This window comes from Leptonychotes weddellii, chromosome 11, assembly GCF_054177405.1.
Source record: "Leptonychotes weddellii isolate Sample4059 chromosome 11, ASM5417740v2, whole genome shotgun sequence".
Lineage (NCBI taxonomy): Eukaryota > Metazoa > Chordata > Mammalia > Carnivora > Phocidae > Leptonychotes > Leptonychotes weddellii.
In genome coordinates, this window is record NC_138379.1 from 95,116,788 (window position 1) to 95,137,768 (window position 20,981).

General features: G+C 43.9%; 1 protein-coding gene across 3 annotated transcripts in view; it reads left to right on the forward strand.

The window, feature by feature from the left end:
• Window positions 1-20,981, forward strand: part of TRPC6 (transient receptor potential cation channel subfamily C member 6) — a 95,237-nt gene that overhangs the window by 57,735 nt on the left and 16,521 nt on the right. For 2 of the 3 annotated variants that reach the window (XM_006749618.3, XM_081799622.1), the window contains exons 2-6: window positions 3,087-3,861; window positions 8,096-8,281; window positions 10,707-10,871; window positions 16,609-16,825; window positions 20,136-20,369. In XM_006749618.3, the coding sequence (XP_006749681.1) occupies window positions 3,087-3,861; window positions 8,096-8,281; window positions 10,707-10,871; window positions 16,609-16,825; window positions 20,136-20,369 (1,577 nt within the window). The remainder of the gene's footprint in view (window positions 1-3,086; window positions 3,862-8,095; window positions 8,282-10,706; window positions 10,872-16,608; window positions 16,826-20,135; window positions 20,370-20,981) is intronic. The other variant, XM_081799623.1, reaches the window with a different exon arrangement.

Consider the following 20,981-nt stretch of genomic DNA (forward strand, 5'->3'; position numbering starts at 1 on the left):
GATAATATTGCCTCTGTGGATCAGGAAGAGGGGAAAATGAAGAACAGAGGGTTGCTGTTTTTTTATAACACGCTTATAGAGTCCTTAAATTGTGCACATGCATAACTTTGATAAAACTAAAAATGGAATTGAAAACAAAGCAATAGCTAAAGAAATCAAAATGTAGAAATAATTCCCTTATTACTTAACAAAGCTTCCTTATACAGTATCTAAAGACCCACTTTTTTTTTTTTTTTGAAGATCTGAGTTCATTACAATGCAGTTGACTAGAAAACCCAGGTGTATCTGTGATACACAACACTTCAGTAATTAGAATGTCAAGAGATGACCTTATATCATGATACATGAAAACTTTAGAAATTTCATGTACTTTCTGGAACACACATAGCATTTACCCATACAGTATAACTCAACATTTATCATTGGTTTGACAATGTTTCTCATGTAACTTAACATACCAAATAAACAAGCCTAATTAGCCAAAATGACTTCAATTATATCAAATCTTGGGAAGTTTGTTAAAAACCTCAGAAGGGTTTAAAGCACATGCCTAGATCATTACACAACTTAATATTTAGTTCTCTATTTACCCAAGGTGGCAATAAGAGTTTCTACAGAAGGTTATATAGTTGTTAGCAAAACTTAGCTCCTTTAATAATGAGAAATTTTAACTTTCTTAAGTGATCAAAGACCTGCTAAAGACAAAAATATAGAAACTTTGGCTTTCTGGGTAGATAAAAGAAAGAAGAAACTTTGTTTATAATTTCTTATCAAAAACAGACTAACAATCCAAGAAAACTTTGTCTCTCGAACGGAAAAGCCAAATCTCAATCTTACACTAGTGTAGTTTTATTTTTATTTATTTATTTTTATTTACGTTCAGTTAGCCAGCATATAGTACATCATAAGTTTTTGTTGTAGTGTTCAATGATTCATTAGTTGCATATAACACCCCGTGCTCATCACATCATGTGCCCTCCTTAATACCCATCACCTCACTACCCCATCCCCCAACCCCCTTCCCCTCTAAAACCCTCAGTTTGTTTCCCGGGGTCCATAGTCTCTCATGGCTTGTCTCTCCCTCTGATTTCTTCCCATTCAGTTTTCCCTCCCTTCCCCTATGGTCTTCCATGCTATTCCTTATGTTCCACATATGAGTGAAACCATATGATAATTGTCTTTCTCTGCTTGACTTATTTCACTTAGCATAATCCCCTCCAGTTCCATACATGTTGTTGCAAATGGTAGGTATTCATCCTTTCTGATGGCTGAGTAATATTCCATTGTATATATGAACCACATCTTCTTTATCCATTCATCTGTTGAAGGACATCTCGACTCCTTCCACAGTTTGGCTGTTGTGGACATTGCTGCTATGAACACTGGGGTGCAGGTGTCCCTTCTTTTCACTACATCTATATCTTTGGGGTAAATACCTAACAATGCAATTGCTGGGTCACAGAGTAGCTCTATTTTTAACGTAAAGACCCACTTTAAAAATTACTGGAATTGTGGCATATGTCTAGCCATTGGCCCTTGACATCATTTTTAATTTATTTTTATTTTTTTATTTTTAAAGATTTTATTTATTTACTTTAGAGAGGGAGAACGGGGGGCGGGGAGCAGAGGGAGAGGGATGTGCTCCTCAGTGAGGAGCATAGAGCTTGATGCAGAGCTCAGTCTCACAATTCTGAGATCATGACCTGAGCCAAAATCAAGAGTCAGATGCTTAACTGACTGAGCAACCAGGCGCCCCCCTGGACATCATTTTTTAAATTGACGAAGCTGTCTCTTTAATAAAACATCAGCCTGGTTACTTTTGAAGAGACCATGGGTGGCTGAAGGGCTTAGTGTTGAGCAAGTCTATGGAAAACACTGGTGAAAATGGCAGCAAACTCTTTGAGCTCCTTAGAGAACCATAATCCATTTCTGAGTTGCTGACGTCTTGCTACTTCTTTGGCCACCACACTACGATAGACAAGAGATTTGGTATCGAGATGGATAAGGACTCATAGAAAAAGATAGTTAGGCCCCTTGGAGAGGAGGATGGTTTATGGTGTCTTTGGACTTTAAGTCCCAAAGTTCTCTTCCTACTGGGAAATTTGTGACAGTCTTTCGAGGGATGGCTCTATAAACATCTATAAAGAGAGGAAACATCTATCACATCTATCATCAATCACACCTTTTTCCTTCTCTTCAGCCCCTCACCTTCCTAACATGGCCCTTCCTTGTTCTGCAGGGAATTGCCCATTTGAGTCTCTGGTTGGTGATAGTGATAAGGATTGAGCCTTAAACTTTAAGACATAAAGTTATAAATCAATAAGGAAAAGAAGGCATCACTTTCTCGTATCCCACACTGAAGGCTTACGTTGAAGTCTAGCCACCTCCTTGACCACTGTCTCCATCACAGAAGTGTTCTTTCCCACCTACGCCTTAATCACCATGTTCTCATTTCCAGTGATTTTTACACCTCGTAGAGTCCAGGTCCTATTAATGAAACCTGTGATGTAGCATCTGGTTGATCCCTCCTCTGGAGAAGCTCTCTACCTGCACCCAACCTCTGTCCCACACTCCCAACACACCCTCGCCTGAGTCCTACTCATCCTTCCGTGTTTAGCCTATAACTTTCTCCTGGAAGCATTGCTAGATGACCCTGCTCTGGGTGTATCATGACAAACAGCTGATAACAAGGCACTGTGCTGATTCCCAGTTTCTCCCAAGACTATAAAATTTGTAAGGGCAGAAAAGTTTGCTTTTCTCACCATTGGTTTTCCTGGGCCTTACCCTCTGTGATTGAAACACACCTATTAATCCCGGTGTGAATGGCACAGAGAGATTGTGGGAATTGCCAGAGTCTCCACCCCAAATGGAAACATTAAAATCTGCAAAGTGCTTGGCTTTCTTAAAGGAGAAGCTCTTGGAATCCATTAACAGATAAACGCATCTTCATTTATATTGTAGTTGGTCTAGAGACGGTGAGACAACATCTAATGTACTTGAGGGTTGCATTAGATGAATGGCAGGTCATTTGGCACAGTAAAATGCTCTTAATAGGATTTATTCCCAATCTTTCTATTTTATTACAGCCGAGACACCGACAATAGGCTGGCCCATCGGCGGCAGACGATTCTCCGCGAGAAGGGGAGAAGGTTAGCTAACCGGGGACCAGCATACATGTTTAATGATCACTCAACAAGCTTATCTGCTGAGGAGGAACGTTTTTTAGATGCTGCTGAATATGGCAACATCCCGGTGGTGAGGAAGATGTTGGAAGAATGTCTTTCGCTGAATGTCAACTGTGTGGATTACATGGGCCAGAATGCCCTGCAGTTGGCAGTGGCCAATGAGCATCTGGAAATCACAGAACTGCTTCTCAAGAAAGAAAACCTGTCTCGCGTTGGGGACGCCTTGCTTCTCGCTATTAGTAAAGGTTACGTTCGGATTGTGGAAGCCATTCTCAGTCATCCAGCTTTTGCAGAAGGCAAGAGGCTAGCCACCAGCCCCAGCCAGTCTGAACTCCAGCAAGACGACTTTTATGCCTATGATGAAGACGGGACACGGTTCTCTCATGATGTGACGCCCATCATTCTGGCTGCCCACTGCCAGGAATACGAAATCGTGCACACCCTCTTGCGGAAAGGTGCTCGGATTGAACGGCCTCACGATTACTTCTGCAAGTGCAGTGAGTGCAACCAGAAACAGAAGCACGACTCCTTCAGTCACTCCAGATCGAGGATTAATGCCTACAAGGGCCTGGCAAGTCCAGCTTACCTGTCACTGTCTAGTGAGGACCCAGTCATGACCGCTTTAGAGCTGAGCAACGAGCTGGCGGTGCTGGCCAACATTGAGAAAGAGTTCAAGGTAGGTCATGAACGTTGAGGACTTCACTCCCCAGAGCTGGAGTCCAGGGTATTTATAAGCTTCCATTGGGTGCTCAGTTAGTCACTGTGGTTGGAAAGAACTATGTGTTTTCTGAACAAGCTCTGTTATAATGAAATGTAGTAAAACTTGTGATCACTACCATTTAGAGATGCTCTACTGTAGACACTTTACCTTTGTTATGTCTAATTCTCATCACAGCCTTGAGAAGATACTAGTTGCTTTTCAGATGATGAGATGGAGGCATAGAAAGGTGATTAAGGCCCAAGACCAACGACTGGTAGTTGGCGGAGCTGGGATCAGAATCTGGGTGTGCTGTACTCCAGAGCTGGGTTCCATCTCCCGTGGGACCATGTCTGGGTTCAGAGCACAGCGGGAGGTGCTGCTGAGACCAGAAAGACGAGTGAGCGGAAGGAAGTCATGGTGTGACCGGGGGACACATGCGCCCAGAAGTAGGTACGCTGTAGAGAGAAAGCACTGCATGAGCTCTGCAAGTCCAGAGAGAGCAGCGTTCAGTTCGGATTAGTTCTCAGGGAAGTTACAGGTACGATGGCCTGTCAGTGGCTTAGGGCAGAACGCATAGGATTCGGGGATGCCGAGGAGGGAAGAGCTACTTCAGAGCAAGGTAACAGCAAAAACAGAAGTTTGTAGCTACGAAAGAGGTCGTCACTCAGGAGGAACATTGGGGAGTCTTTCTATAAAGGGTACGTGGAGAGAACTGCCAGATGCCCCTTGGTCCGCATGCTTGTGCTGCCCCCAGAGGGGATGAAAGCCCGGATTCCCAGCCCGAACTCCGCCGTCTGTCATCTCTCTCCAGCTCAGAGGCTGTCAGGCAAACACTCACCTCTAATTTACTAATGTGTGGTGCGGCCCAGAATTAACCCGCCAGCCTCACTGTCTCTTGCAAGGCTGTACTTTGCACATGCAGTGTAAGCTTGTTTAATCTCACTAAACCTCAGTTTTCTCATTCGTAAAATAGAAATAATAACAGCACCTACCTCATAGAATGGTTTTAACCTATCTGAGATCACAAGACTAAACAATGGAAGATCTGTGATTGGATTACAGGGATATTTACATGTAAAAGCCCCAGCCCCTAGCCACTCTACTGGATAGTGAACCTGGGGAACATACCCGCTTGCAGACTTCATGATCTTCCCCAGGACCCTAATTGACTATTGCATGAAAAGGGTAAAGCTGTTTCCTTGTGACTGTGCATACTGTCTGACCAGATAGACAGTTTGGAAGTAGCGTGAGCCATTCTCAGTTAAGCATAATTTGTTTTGTCAAGTTGCCCTTAGAGAACCTGTTTGCACCTGCAGTTAGCAAGGTGTCGCCTGTGTATAGGGCACTAACCTGTAATGGAAGGCCACTTGGCGTGATTTACAGAGAGGAGCCCAAGTAGGTGCTTCATACTTATAGACTTCCCCCAAATACTACCTTACTGACTAACATCCAGAGCCACTCGTAGTCCAGTGTCTTCCTCTCCTGATTCTTTCTAGGGGTATTTCCGTCCTAAGCACACCAGTGGTTTCAGGATGGAGGAGACAACTAGCAAAGCTGTGTCTCCAAGAGTAATCTGCCGCTCAGGCTGTGTGACCTCAGGGGACCTTAGATTTTTGATGTGCAAAATGGGAATAGTATTGGCCCTACCTGCTTCCCAGGTCTTCAAAGATCAAAATAGAAAAGCATTCTACGGGGCGCCTGGGTGGCTCAGTTGGTGAAGCGTCTGCCTTCAGCTCAGGTCATGATCCCTGGGTCCTGGGATCGAGCCCCGCATCGGGCTCCCTGCTCCGCGGGAAGCCTGCTTCTCCCTCTCCCACTCCCCCTGCTTGAGTTCCCTCTCTCGTTCTCTCTCTCTGTCAAATAAATAAATAAAATCTTTAAAAAAAAAAAGAAAAGCATTCTACAAAGAAGAGACAAAGTGGCATAATTCTTAAAGGCAAAGAGTTTGGGGCCAAATAGAGCTGGATTTAAAGCCTGATTTTGATACCAAGTGTCTGCATTGGACACATTATTTAACCACACTATTAACCAAACTAAGCAAGATGACTATGAAGATTACAGGACATAATGGAATCCATTTGCAATGCAACAGACTCGAGTTAATAGGTTTTCTTGATTGACGCTGGGCTATAAATGGCCTCATTTCAATGGAAGAGGAAAACCAGGGAGGAAGTATTAGAAAGACCTGAATGAAGATATTTTTTTTTCTTTAAAGATTTTATTTATTTATTTGAGAGAGAGAGAATGAGAGAGAGAGAACACATGAGAGTGGATAGGGTCAGAGGATGAAGCAGACTCCCCGCCGAGCAGGGAGCCCGATGCGGGACTCGATCCCGGGACTCCAGGATCATGACCCGAGCCGAAGGCAGTCGCCCAACCGACTGAGCCACCCAGGCGCCCCCTGAATGAAGATATTAATGCCTGGTACATATAAGTTAGAGTTTTTTTTAACTGAAATGTGGTTGACACGCAGTGTCCCGTTAGTTTCAGGTGTACAGCCCAGTGATTCAACAAGTCTGTATGTTATGGTGTGGTGTGTCACACACAACACTATTACAAGACCACTGACTATTCCCTGTGCTGTGCTTTTAATCCCGTGAACCGTTCATTCCATAACTGAAAGCCTGACCTCCACTCCCCCCCATCCATTTTGCCCAGCCCCCTGCCTCTCCTCTCTGGCAATCATCCCTCTGTTCTCTATTTATGGGTCTGTTTCTGCTTTGTTTTGTTTCTTAAATTTCATATTTGAGTGAAATCATACAGTATTTGTCTTTCACTGTCTGACTTACTTCATTTAGCATAATACCCTCTAGGTCCATCCGTGTTGTTGCAAATGGCAGGATCTCACTCTTTTTCACGGCGGAGTAATACTCCATTGTGTGTATGTACCACTTCTTCCTCATCCATTCACCTGTCATTGGGCACTTAGACCGCCTCCATATCTTGGCTATTGTAAATAATGCTGCAATAAACAAGGGGTGCATGTATCTTTTCAAGTTAGTGTATTCACTTTTCTTTGGGTAAATATCCAGTAGTGGCATTACTTCATCCTATGGTATTTCTACTTTGAATTTTTTGGAAAGATTTATGTGAGAGAGGCTGGCGGGGGGTGGCATGCGCATGTGTGCTAGAGCAGGGGGAGGGGCAGAGGGAGAGGGAGAGAATCTCAAGCAGATCCCCCCGCTGAGCGCAGAGCCTGACAAGGGGCTCGATCCCAAGACCCTGAGATCATGACCTGAGCTGAAACCAAGAGTCTCTCGCTTAACCCACTAAGCCACCCAGGTGCCCCTTAATTTTTTGAGGAGCCTTCAGACTGTTCTCCATAGCATCTGTACCAATTTATATTCCCACCGACAGTACATGCAAGTCCCCTTTTTTCTATAATCTTGGCAGCATGTTATTTCTTATCTTTTTTATTTTAGCCATTCTCACAGATGTAAGGTGGTATCTCATTGTGGTTTTGACTTGGATTCTCTGATGAATAGTAATGTTGAGTATGTTTTCAAGATGTAAATTTTTGATGACTATGATCTACACTTCCTAATCTTCCCAACATAATATTAGGTCATCAGCAATAAATTATAACAAAAACATTTTCTTAAATTTTCTTTTCTCCAAAGAGAAGAATCTTGGTTTTCAGGCTTTATATTAGATCTTCTCTTTTGACCCTGATTTTGGTACATAAAGTTCCTCAATAGCGATTTATTAAATAGATAAATGACACGTGTTTGCTTTTCTCTGAAACCTCTCCAAATGTCCTGTGTTTCTCAAGTTTACCAACATAGTTTACAAGATCTTCCAAAAGATCTATCATATGTGGGTTATGTGCTTACTGATGAAACCATGAACATAAGAAATACTGTGTATGCAAAGTACCATGATCAGGCTGAGGGGAAAGTTGCTTACTTTGTATTTTTCCTGAACCACATGTGAGTTTGGCAGGTTACATGACTTTTTGTTAGCTTTGATTATGTTTTAGACGAATCTCCTTTCTTTGGATATGAAGAAAATCTTTATGGTGCTAAGATATTTCAGAAATCCCTCAGCAGAATAGCAATTAAAGCACATTAAAAGAACAGTAAACCAAAAGAGAGTATTTTTCTGTTTGTTTTCTCTATAAACCATCAAGTCACTGATAAATCTCACTGTGTAGCATAGTAAGTGTGGTACTTCTCTGTTATTGATTTTTCCTTTGCTTTGTCTTTCCTAGAATGACTACAAAAAACTGTCAATGCAGTGCAAAGATTTTGTTGTTGGACTCCTTGATCTGTGCAGAAATACTGAAGAAGTGGAGGCCATCCTGAATGGGGACGTTGAAGTGTGCCACAGTGGGGGAGATCACGGTCGTCCAAATCTCAGCCGTCTAAAACTAGCCATTAAATATGAAGTAAAAAAAGTAAGGTCAGGCCTGAAGCCCCATTTGCATTATTTCCACTTTTCTTGGTGCCATGTAAGGATGAAGGGCTGCCATGTTTAGCTTGAGCTGGCTTTTTCTAATATACAGGTGCACAAGGCAGGTTCTCTCAGCAATCCCAAGAGCCTAGCTGTGAGTCATTTTAATCTACTCGACATGCCAGTCTTTGAAATCTAGACTTGTTTATGCCGTGATTGTCGCTTTCCTTTCCCTAACTAATGATATAAAAATGACAGCGTGTGTCCAGATTATAAGGTATTGGTTATAGGGGAGGAACATCAGTGTTTGAGATCCAGTGCCATTTCCCATTTGTTGATGTGTTCCTGCTCGGGACCTGAGCCCTCAGACCCCTCCAACAACACTATTTGTGGAGTACTTTCCATCTCTGTCTTCACAGAGTGTCCCCATTCGTGATTGCTTTCTTAGGTTAGGTATCTTTATAAAAACAGTTTTTAAGGTTGGGTTCTATAAAAAAAAGTCCATGTAGACTTTTTTATTATATAATAAAATAGTCTACTAAAAGTCATATATGCTTACGGTAAGTTTTCAAGCAGTATAGATGTGCCTACTTTTTGTCTTCCCAATTCTTTTTTTTTTAAGATACTACTTTTTTTAAAAGGTTTTATTTGTTTATTTGACAGAGAGAGACACAGCGAGAGAGGGAACACAAGCAGGGGAGGGGCAGAGGGAGAAGCAGGCTTCCCCACGGTGCAGGGAGCCCGATGTGGGGCTCGATCCCAGGACCCTGGGATCATGACCTGAGCCGAAGGCAGTCGCTTAACCGACTGAGCCACCCGGGCACCCCTAAGATTTTACTTTTAAGTAATTTCTACACCCAACGTGGGATGAACTCATAGCCCCAAGATTAAGAATCACACGCTCTAGGGACTGAGCCTGCCAGGTGCCCTTCTATAGTCCCAGTTCTTTTTTTTTTTTTTTAAGATTTAATTTATTTATTTGACAGGGAGAGACACAGCGAGAGAGGGAACACAAGCAGGGGAGTGGGAGAGGGAGAAGCAGGCTTCCCGCAGAGCAGGGAGCCTGATGCGGGGCCCGATCCCAGTACCCTGGGATCATGACCTGAGCTGAAGGCAGATGCTTAACCGACTGAGCCACCCGGGCACCCCTATATTCCCAGTTCTTAATGGAGAGTAGTTAATCACTATTATATTCCTCTCCACAAATTTATATCTTGAACATCTTCACCTTTCAGTAAATAAGCATCCATCTCATCTTTTCAAAGGCTGTGTTGTTATATTATTATTTAATTTAATCTGCTTACTATTTAAGAGTTAATTTTTTTCAGGTTTTTGTTAATTCAAAATATTTGCCAAGTTTCCCTTCAGAAAAAGTGTACCAGTTTATATACATGCCAACAGTGTATCAGAGGGCTTATTTTTTTCTACTCAAAATGCGTGTTACTAAATCTTACCATTCTGAGAAGATATACATTGTATCATGTTTTAATTATCTTCAAGGTTAACCATCCTTAAGCATTGGTAGTCCCTTTATCTAACGTTTCAATATTTTTTATCAATTTTTATTTCACATTGTTGCTTTTTGTCTATCAAATAATGTTGCCCTCTGTCATATGTGACATTCATTTATAAAAAGTAAATATGCGGGGCACCTGGGTGGCTCAGTCGTTGGGCGTCTGCCTTCGGCCCAGGTCATGATCCCAGGGTCCTGGGATCGAGCCCCGCATCGGGCTCCCTGCTCCACGGGAGGCCTGCTTCTCCCTCTCCCTCTCCCGCTCCCCCTGCCTGTGTTCCCTCTCTCACTGTCTCTCTCTCTGTCAAATAAATAAATAAAATCTTTAAAAAAAAAAAAAAAGTAAATATGCGAGAATAGAAAATTTTGGAAAAAAAACAGGTGGAATTTAATTATAAAGTTTTCTTAATTGAAAGAGTTTATGGCACAGGAATGAAAATATATCAATGGAATAGAATAGGCAGTCCAGAAATGGACCCATATACAAATGGGAATAAGTAGGTGTAGCATTGTAGGTCTGCAGAAAAGGTGGTGTGCTTTTTTAAAGTATTTAAATATCTGGGCCAGTAGGATGTTTACATCACTCTTTCAAGATGGAAAAAAAATATGAGTCCTTTGCAAAGCATTGATGAACCTTTTTATAATATTAAATTTCAGAAATTTTTCTATGCTTTCAAAGAAAGCCCATTAGTCATAAAGGAAGAGTTTGATAAATTGGAATCTTCAAATCTATATGATATGTATTAGAACCTCCTGCCGTCTTGCTTGATGCCTGTCAACTGGATGTTTTATGTTTGTTCTTTCTCTAACAATATTTTTCGTCAGGGACCACAGAACAAAATACTAGAACACAAGGAAGGAGTTTCTGAACTTTTCTCTAATGAAACTATTAAATGATCTGTTGCTTCCCTGCTAGTTTGTAGCTCATCCAAACTGTCAGCAGCAGCTTCTGTCCATCTGGTATGAGAACCTGTCCGGTCTACGGCAGCAGACGATGGCGGTGAAGTTTCTGGTGGTCCTCGGGGTGGCTGTCGGATTGCCCTTCCTGGCTCTCATCTACTGGTTTGCTCCGTGCAGCAAGGTACGTCTGTGAAGCCTGCCCGTGCGCCGTCCCCCCGAAGTCTGTCCAGCTGTGTAGGTCCGAGCCAGCTGAGCAGGGAGATTTCTAACTCCTGCATGAAAATTTCATGGAAGCCACAGCTGGGCTGAAATCATATTATTATTTTTAATATTACAAAAATAACATCTATTTGCTGTAGGAAATAGAGGGGGGAAATGGATAGAAAATTAACCCATAATACCACCACTGCTGAGTTGAGAAAGGGTACCAAGTTACTGTTCAGTATATTTCTTTCCATCCCCTCTGTAGGTGTGTCTATTCATATATTTCTATAAATTTTAATGAGGTCATAGTGTGCATTGAGCAGATATTTCAAATATAATCCTAAAAGATAAATTTTTTTTTGTCTTTTATTCCTCCTCTGGCAAAGTTTGAGATGAAAGTTCTTTTTCTTGTATTTATTTTGGCTTAACCTGACCAGATAAATCTTATTTCAAGTAAAGAACAATCAGGTAAACTCTAATGTGATGCTTGTGTCAGTGAAGAATACTTATTTTAGGGACAGAATACACTGTAACGGGACAGCAAAACCCATCTGCCCAGACTTTGGTGGAAATCATATGTTCGAATGGACCCGCCTTTCCTGAGTGTGACAATTCAGTCTGGAATACAGTTGACCTGTCGTTTCGGGAACAGGCACAGGATTCTGACAACAGTCTTATTCTTCATGTTTTTGAAGCCACATTTCTGGAATGGCTCAGTCTCAGCTCTGAGAGTCAGACTGAAATAATTCTACAGCTCTGTGGCTAAGATCTCTGCCACACCATCCACGTGCCACGTAGAAATGCCAGTCGAATCCTCGCTTGTTCTTGACACGTGTGGGCTCATCTTCAAACACCTGTAGCAGGTGGAGACAAACACCTGTGTCTCCATGACCAACATGTTGTCTTCTTATTACTTTGTCACATATTTGATGCGTCAGCTCGAAGGGACCTTTCTAAGTGGGTCCTGGTGACAGTTGGTGCCGGGCTTCCCGTATAGAGGGACCTACAGAATTCCTCCCAGTACGATGATGCGAGCTGCTGGAAACTGAGTGGTTTTCCCTGAGGGTAAAACCTGTCATTTCCCTTAAAACATATAAGGCCCCCAAATTGAGCTTTTATAAGTAAAACATAAATGATGAAAAGAGTGAGATTTACTAGAATGAGAAGTTAGTAGCATAGATCTTCTGGAAAGTTATAATTTTCCTTTTCTTGCCTTTGTCATAGGCATGACAGATTTCACTTTGAAACAGAAATTCTGAATTATCCTTGCTGCCCCACGGGCCACATCCGTGTATGTGGGTGTTCTCTTGGTCCCTTACATTTCCCGAGCATCCAGAGATTGCAGCTGAACTGAGTGAGCGGGGGCAGGGCTGTTCTGAATTACCCTCTGATTACTGATTACTCTGTGATCAGTTAAACTGTAGTATCTTTCCGAACTGAATGATTGTCCTTCTCCACATCCAGTGCGTTCAAACGCACGATGCCTCCCAGAATGCTGGTATTTTGTCAAGAGACTATTTTTGGCAGTCCTTAGAGTTTCTTAGATTTTGATTGAATCCTCATTAACCTGATTTCCTTTACTATTTCTTCTTCCCTGGTCATGTTTCTTTTCTGGCATCTGTTTTCCATCCCATTTATGAACCCTGAGGCAAATAATCAAATTAAAAGGACGCTGTCAAGGTATTTTTTTTTTTATCTAAAATCTATTTTACTGCCTGTTATTTACCTTTGAAGTATGATGGTAAAGTCGGTTTTCACAGTTTTTCCCTTAGCAATGAACATAAACATTATTTACAGGTTATGGGGGAATATTTGCTTAAGCTATATTAATGCTTTTATTTAAAATACTATTTTAAATACTAGGGGCGCTTGGGTGGCTCAGTTGGTTAAGCATCTGACTCTTGATTTCAGCTCAGGTCATGATCTCAAGGTTGTGAGTTCAAGGCCTGCGCTGAGCTCCACACTGGGTGTGGAACCTACTTAAAAAAAAAAAAAATACTACTTTGAAGACTAAGAAGTTTCCAACATATCCATGAGAGTTAAGCCAGATCAGATTGCAGGCTTGTGCACCTTGACAGAGTCTCTGTCCATGTAAAGTTGGTTTTCTTTCCTCATCTGCTTTCTTCTTGCAGAAATTTTTTCTTTACTTGTTTTCTTTTTTCACCATAACCCAAATATGTTTTATGTTCATTACAATAAAAATAGGTCATGTCGTGACTTCAAATCATTTTAGCTTAAGCTAGCTTCAAACTTGTTATAGTATATTATTAGTTTCAGGGGTAGAATTTAGTGATTCATCAGTTGCATATAACACCCAGTGCTCATTACATCACGTGCCCTCCTTAATGCCCATCCCCCAGTTACCCCCTCCCCCCACCCACCTCCCCTCCAGCAACCCTCAGTTTGTTTCCTAAAGAGTCTCTCATGGTTTGCCTCCCTCTCTGTTTTCATCTTATTTTTCCCTCCCTTCCCCTATATTCATCTGTTTTATTTCTTAAATTCCACATATGAGTGAGATCATATGGTATTTGTCTTTCTCTGACTTGTCTTACTTACAATGGAATATTACTCAGCCATCAGAAAGAATGAAATCTTGGGGCATCTGGGTGGCTCAGTTGGTTAAGCGTCTGCCTTCAGCTCAGGTCATGATCCCGGGGTCCTGGGATCGAGTCCCACATCGGGCTCCCTGCTCAGCGGGGAGTCTGCTTCTCCCTCTGCCTCTGCCTCTCCCTCGCTCATGCTCTCTCTCTGTCTGTCTGTCTCTCTCAAATGAATAAAATCTTCAAAAATAAAAAAAAAGAAAGAATGAACTCTTGCCATTTGCAACGATGTGGATAGAACTAGAGGGTATTATGGTAAGCAAAATAGGTCAGAGATTGCTTCAACCTTTTCTGTTCCTATTGGCATTTGGCAGTTAGGTATTTAGTCATCAATAAATACTTGAAGAAAGTATAATATATAATATCCAAAACCAAATATTTCTTTCAATACTTACCCTCAAAAATTTGTCAGGTGAATCAATTATTCACCTTATTCAATTGGTAAGTCCCCTTCTTTACAGTTTTTTTTTTTTTAGAAATTTATTTACAGCTGAGCATATATAGATGACAGATTTTACTAAAATGGATAATTCAATTCTTAAAGTCCACTGAATAGTGCCAGAATCTCTGTTAGTTTAAAGGGAAACAATGCTTAGTGATTTGTAGTAAGAAATAGAGGTATGGGAGCACCTGGGTGGCTTAGTCGGACGTCAGACTCTTGGTTTCTGCTCAGGTCATGATCTTAGGGTCGTGAGATTGAGCCCTGTGTGGGGCTCCACACTTAGTGGGGAGTCTGCTTGTGATTCTCTCCCTTCCCCCCCACTTGCACTCTCTCTCTAAAATAAATAAATAAATCTTTAAAAAAATGAAAAGAAATAGAGGGTTATGAATATCCAAACACATCATTTTAGTTTCCTGCTAACCAAATTCTTGTGTTTGTTTTTTTGCTTTTTTTTGCATTTAAACTAGCACATTTCATAAGCAGCAAAGATGCCTGGTTTGATTCTCCTCTCCCCTTTCTGAATCAAACCAAGAAGGGCCACACCCCAGAGGAGGAGGGAGGCAGGAATCGCAGGCTCTGCCCCGAACGCAGGACGCTGACTTCATGCGTATCTAGGACAGTTCAGCTCACGTCCCAGAGCTCTCTGACCTGCGGCCCACCCCAGTGTGGGCAGCTTTGTTCTCTACCCCATTTTTATCCCCAACCTTTTTAATATATTCATATTTTTACAGAAACATAGTTCAGGAAAAGAGGCAAAAGAAAATCAGACCTACCGTCACCCATTTGTTTTTGCTTCACCCTTATTTGATTACTTGAGAGTTCTGTTTAAACAGGATCTTTAAAAACACAAACAAAATATACTCTTTGATTAAATCTGATGAGCATTCTTACGGAAGTATGATTTTTAGACGTTTTTACAGCTGATTTTTATGAAGTAACTGTGGGTTGCTCTGCAGTATATCTAAGTGTATCTAATTCTGTGGATCCATTGTCTTAAAGCTGGCTAGCTAGATCTAGACGGAGGTAGATAGATACCCGAGCACGCATGCATCCTGATATTCTGCCTGGTGTAAGATTCTCAGTATCAAGAGAGAAGAGACTAGGGCGCCTGGGTGGCTCAGTTGCGCATCTGCCTTCAGCTCAGGTCATGATCTCAGGGTCCTGGGATCGAGCCCCGCGTCGGGCTCCCTGCTCCGCGGGAAGCCTGCTTCTCCCTCTGGCCCCCCACCCCTGCTCATCCTCACTCACGCTCTCGCTCTCTCGTGCTCTTTCTCTCAAATAAATAAAATCCTTTTAAAAAGAAGAGAGAAGAGACTCAACTGTATGATTTATTTCAGCTTTAACTTTTATGATTTTGAAAAACATATAGACAAGTAAGGCTTGTAGGAACAGAGAACAGTGATCACATCCCTCCCATTACAGCATTTAGCTTTTTCAGTAGAAGAACCATTTTTTCTCGAAGAATTGACATAGCTCTGTGCTTTAATGGAAAAATAAGCAATTGTTTGTAAACCACACAGAAGCATCAACTGTGAAATGGGAATGCCTGCTTTTAGACCCCAGCTCCACCGCTTCTGAGCTGGGTGACGTCTAGGCCAGTTTCCGGATCTCCCTGTCTCAGACTTTTCATTGTCCACATGGGCATCTGAGCGGCACCTGCCCTCAGACTGTTGCCATGGTGACATGAGTGGACAGAGTAAAGCACGGAAGTGACACCTGGCACATCGTGAGTGCTGGCTAGGGGGGCAGTAGTACTAGTCACACATTTTCCTGTTACGATGCATTCAGTTGGGAATCGTTGAACATGTTGAGCCGTCTCCTAAGAGGAACTGCACATGCACACGGAGTCATTCAGCATTTCAGGGGAGGCGCAGAGCCCTTGAGACTCATCCCGGACACGTACCGCCCCTCTGCCCACCGAGGACTCGTGCATCTCACACGGATACTCATCCTGCACTGCAGGAGACGGGAGCTCTGACTGCCTGCGTGTTTCACATGAAGAACCTGAGTTTCACATCATTCAGGACTTTTACTCACTGCCACTCAGCTCATGAGGGAATGAACCTGGAACCTGAAGTTAACATGTTGGGCTTTAAATCCAGCGTCGTTCCAGGGCAGGGCTCCGAGTACTTCATGGGACCTGCCTGCTGTTGGGATCGTGGTGCTCAGGCTGCTTCCCTGGTCAGCAGGACACCCCGCGCCCAGCCTCACGTGTGCCCGCGTCACTGACAGACGCCGTGAGGAGAGCAGACAGGCGGATACGGACCAGTGCGAAGTCGATTCCGCTCCAGACCTTCACCGCTGCTTCTTCGATACTTTATCCTCACTAAAGCAGTTCGGTGTTTATGAATAATGATGATACTATGCTCTGCCTTTTGTCGTAAAATATTATCTTGTCAGTGTTATAGAATATTTTAAGAACTTAAGTATCATTTAACAGAAGAGTGAGCTGATTGAATTATAAATCCAGAGTATCAGCGTATGTCGATGAGGGGTATGACTAACATTTTCAAATGGCATGAAGAATTGTTTTTCTTTCATCAGTTATATAAATATACATAATTATCTTAGGAGAACGTTGGAATACACGTTTATTCTTGTGCATGTGCATGTGTGTTTGGCAAAGTGTATGAAACAAAGTTAAGATTTTCTTTCGGTGTGTATTGTGGCAGATGGGGAAGATTATGCGAGGACCATTCATGAAGTTTGTAGCACACGCTGCGTCCTTTACCATTTTTCTGGGACTGCTAGTCATGAATGCAGCTGACAGATTTGAAGGCACCAAACTCCTTCCTAATGAAACCAGCACAGATAATGCAAAACAGCTGTTCAGGATGAAAACATCCTGCTTCTCGTGGATGGAGATGCTCATTATATCCTGGGTAATAGGTAAAGACTGGTATTCTGTCATCCTTTGTGTGTGTGTGTGTGTGTGTGACATTCGCAGCTGGACCGACCAAGGCTGATTCCTTCACACATCAGGTACACAGATGCATCCAGCACGCTGCAGTGCACCACACACCAGGATTTTCTTTGTGTTTGTAATGCGTGGTTATCTTGGGTTCATTATCAGGGGCACAGTCTTCTCACACACCACGTGCTTTTTAAGTTTCCAAGAAAAACCTGGAAGAAAACAGTAGGATAGTATTGATCAAATCTGGCCAGTGATGAAGTAATGCTATTCATATTTTGGGAGAGCTGGGACTTCAGATTTAAAAACAACCACATGATTTTATGTTGAGACTTAGTAGGAACTGAGCTAATAGTCACTCACATTTATTGAACAGCTATTATGTACAGAACTGTTCAAAGCACTTTACATACATCAGATCACACAGTTCTCTAATCTGTAACATGACACTAACATCTACTTTATAGTGTTTGCTTTAGATCCCCCACAAAGTAAGCGAAGCAGAGAGAATGCTTAACTCCTGCACTCTTTGTCTTTGGAATCAATCATACACATGGCTTGTTGTTAAGTATAATGCAAATGAGAAAGGTATTTCAATCGGATGTTTATGAACAAATAAATTCAGTAGTTAGGTGGTGCCTTTGTTAGGTAAGGAGGGTACCCAGGTGAATGAGACAGAGTCCTTGCAGGGAAGGAAGTTAAGTGTGGGGGTCAGGTCAATACGTAAATCGATTGCTGAAACCTATTGACAAATACTATAATTGAGGCGTTATTAGGATAATATGAACATACACAGGTTGGGTATCTACATCTGAGTGAGGTGGGATGTAGGAAGGGCAGAGAAGGCCTCCCTGCATAGCAGCTTCCATCTAAGACTTTGGAGCGAAGGCAGTGTCACCGGACTGAGTGTTTGGGGACCAAGGACACTACAAGGCCTGGAAACATTGTGTGCAAAGCTGTGGAGCTAGGACGGCCCCTGGCACACCTGAAATGTCAGGTGGTGGGGCCCCACTTGTATGCAGGTGCATGTCCGGAGGCGGGCTCCACTGGAGAACAGGTGCATGTCTGGAGGTGCCCCTTCCCCCTGCTGGGGTGCAGGTGCATGTCAGGTGGTGGGGCCCTGCTTGTATGCAGGTGCATATCAGGAGGAGGGCCCCACTGGAGAACAGGTGCATGTCAGGTGGTGGGTCCCCGCTGGGGCGCAGGTTCATGTCAGGTGGTGGGTCCCCACTGGGGCGCAGGTGCATGTCAGGTGGTGGGTCCCTGCTGGGGCGCAGGTGCATGTCAGGTGGTGGGTCCCCGCTGGGGCGCAGGTGCATGTCAGGTGGTGGGTCCCTGCTGGGGCGCAGGTGCATGTCAGGAGGTGGGGCCCTGCCTGTATGCAGGTGCATGTCAGGTGGTGGGTCCCCGCTGGGGTGCAGGTGCATGTCAGGTGGTGGGTCCCTGCTGGGGTGCAGGTGCATGTCAGGTGGTGGGTCCCTGCTGGGGCGCAGGTTCATGCCAGGTGGTGGGTCCCCGCTGGGGCACAGGTGCATGTCAGGTGGTGGGGCCCTGCTGGGGTGCAGGTGCATGTCAGGTGGTGGGGCCCCGCCTGTATGCAGGTGCATGTCAGGTGGTGGGTCCCCGCTGGGGCGCAGGTGCATGTCAGATGGTGGGTCCCCGCTGGGGCACAGGTGCATGTCCGGAGGCGGGCTCCGCTGGAGTGCAGGTGCATGTCTGGAGGAGGGCCCTGTTGGAGAACAGGTGCATGTCCGGAGGTGCCCCTCCCCCCCACTTGGGCACAGGTGCATGTCAGGCAGTGCCCCGCCCCCCTCCACTGGAGTGCAGGTGCATGTCCAGAGGGGGGCCCCGCTGAAGTGTAGGTGCATGTCCGGAGGGGGACTCTGCTGGAGTGCAGGTGCATGTCTGGAGCTGAGCTCCGGCTGGAGCGCAGGTGCCTTCAAAGGCAGGGGTGGTGGTAGGCGGGGTGGCGAGATGGCCGACGGTGGCTTTCAGCACTGGGGACGGGGTGCCACCACATCTTAGCGAGGTGACAGCAGCTGAGAGGCAGGTAAGTCTGGAGGCTGAGAGAGGACCATGGCCTCCCCCCAACCAAGTCGGGTGAGGGCGGGGACTCAGGCCTCGAGGAAGCAGGGCTGGGAGTTCACTGCGCACACAGGGGGAGCAGTGTGGACTCCACCTGGGATCGCTGGGTGGTGGCTGCGCTTCTCTGGGGTGGGGACAGAGGGACATTCCTGCTTGGCACTGAGAGCATGGTGGGTCTGGGTTGTGGTTGGCTTTGAAGGGCCCATGGGATTTTCAGGTGAAGATGTCTACTAAATACTGGAACGTACAACACTGCATCAACTTAGAGGAAGAAGGAGAGCTTGATTTGTCACTATTTCCTTTCTAATTTAATTGACATTTACCAGATACCATAGAACTATGAGAAATAAATTACATTTCACTGTGAGCATTTGATTTAAAATAAGAACAGTCATTTGGACATTGGCTTTATCTCGTTAAACTAACTACCTACATGCTGGTTTTTCTATATTTAAAGTATATACAAAGTTTTATTTACATGTTTTAGTATATATAAAGTACGTAACATAGTGCTTGGCACGTAGGGTATGTTTAATAAATTTCAGATAATTATGATTATTATTAAACTTTTCATTAAGAGTTCATGTTACTTTTAGGGGCGCCTGGGTGGCTCAGTCAGTTAAGTGTCCTGCTCAGGTGTTTTTTATTTTTTTAAGATTTTATTTATTTGAGAGGGAGAGAGAGAGAGAGCACGAGCTAGGGGAGGGGCATAGGGAGAAGCAGGCTGCCTGCAGAGCAGGAAGTCACCATACCTTACCTGCTACGTGCCCCTGAACATCTTTTAAATATACTTCTATGTATAGAATCAGTGGATTAAAGATTGTCATTTGATGGGGTGCCTGGGTGGCCCTGTTGGTGAAGCATCCAATGCTTGACATCAGCTCAGGTCTCGATCTCAAGGTTGTGAGTTCAAGCCCCGAGTTGGGCTCCACGCTGCACATAGAGACTACTTAAGAAATAAAAAAATAAAGATTGTTGTTTGAGCCCTCTTGAGCTTTGTCAGATTGCCTTCCAGGGATCCACTGCTATGGCTGGCCTCAGATCTGCGGGGACATGGGAGTTAGGGTTGGATGGGTGGGGTGTGGCCAGATTTTGAAGGGATTTAAATCTCAGGCTGAAACCTTTCAAACTGATTTTGTTTTATTGATGAGCTAAAGCTGGAATGAAATTGAATTGCATCATTTTAACCCCTTTCCAATGCAGGCATGATATGGGCCGAATGTAAAGAAATTTGGACGGAAGGCCCCAAGGAATACTTGTTTGAGTTGTGGAATATGCTTGATTTTGGTATGTTAGCGATCTTTGCGGCATCATTCATTGCAAGATTCATGGCATTTTGGCATGCTTCCAAAGCCCAGCGCATCATTGATGCAAATGATACTCTGAAGGACTTGACCAAAGTCACATTGGGAGACAATGTGAAATATTACAATTTGGGTGAGTCTGTAGTGCACAATGTAAGTTAATAAAAATGCAGAGTTTTCCGATAAAAGAGAGTCAGTCGGAGTTTGGTTACTACTCAGATCTCACAGAATTACTGGCTTCTTCAGGAGCATCTGTGTCTGAAGAAGCAGACTCCCTGCTCCTACCTGTGGTCTTTCTCCTGGCTGGAAACCTCTGAATCACAAGAATCCTGTCATTTTTCTCTCTTGGACCAGTTGGCAAACTGCCGTTGAGAATGCCTGTCGTATGTCTTAGATTGATTTTCTTTGTGTCTGCTGAAGACAGCACACGTTTGAGTGTCACTTCCATTTGAGGTACTAAACTATGTGACCACAAGGGACCGGTTGGAAACCCAGATGGCTCCTCGTAAGTCACACCACTGTTCCCCAACCAGGCTTTGAACTCGATGCGAAACAGAAAGCTGATCAAGTTCAGGGTGGACGAGCTAGTCTCTTAGTCAGTGGGCTCAGTACAGTCGCCCCCAGATGAGGCAGATGTGTCCTCGGGTCTCCAGACAGCGGTGGACAGGGTGGCCAGTATGAGATGGTGTGAGATGCCTTCATGGAGGAGCAGATGAGATTCTCAGGAAAAGGAGGACGGAGCTGA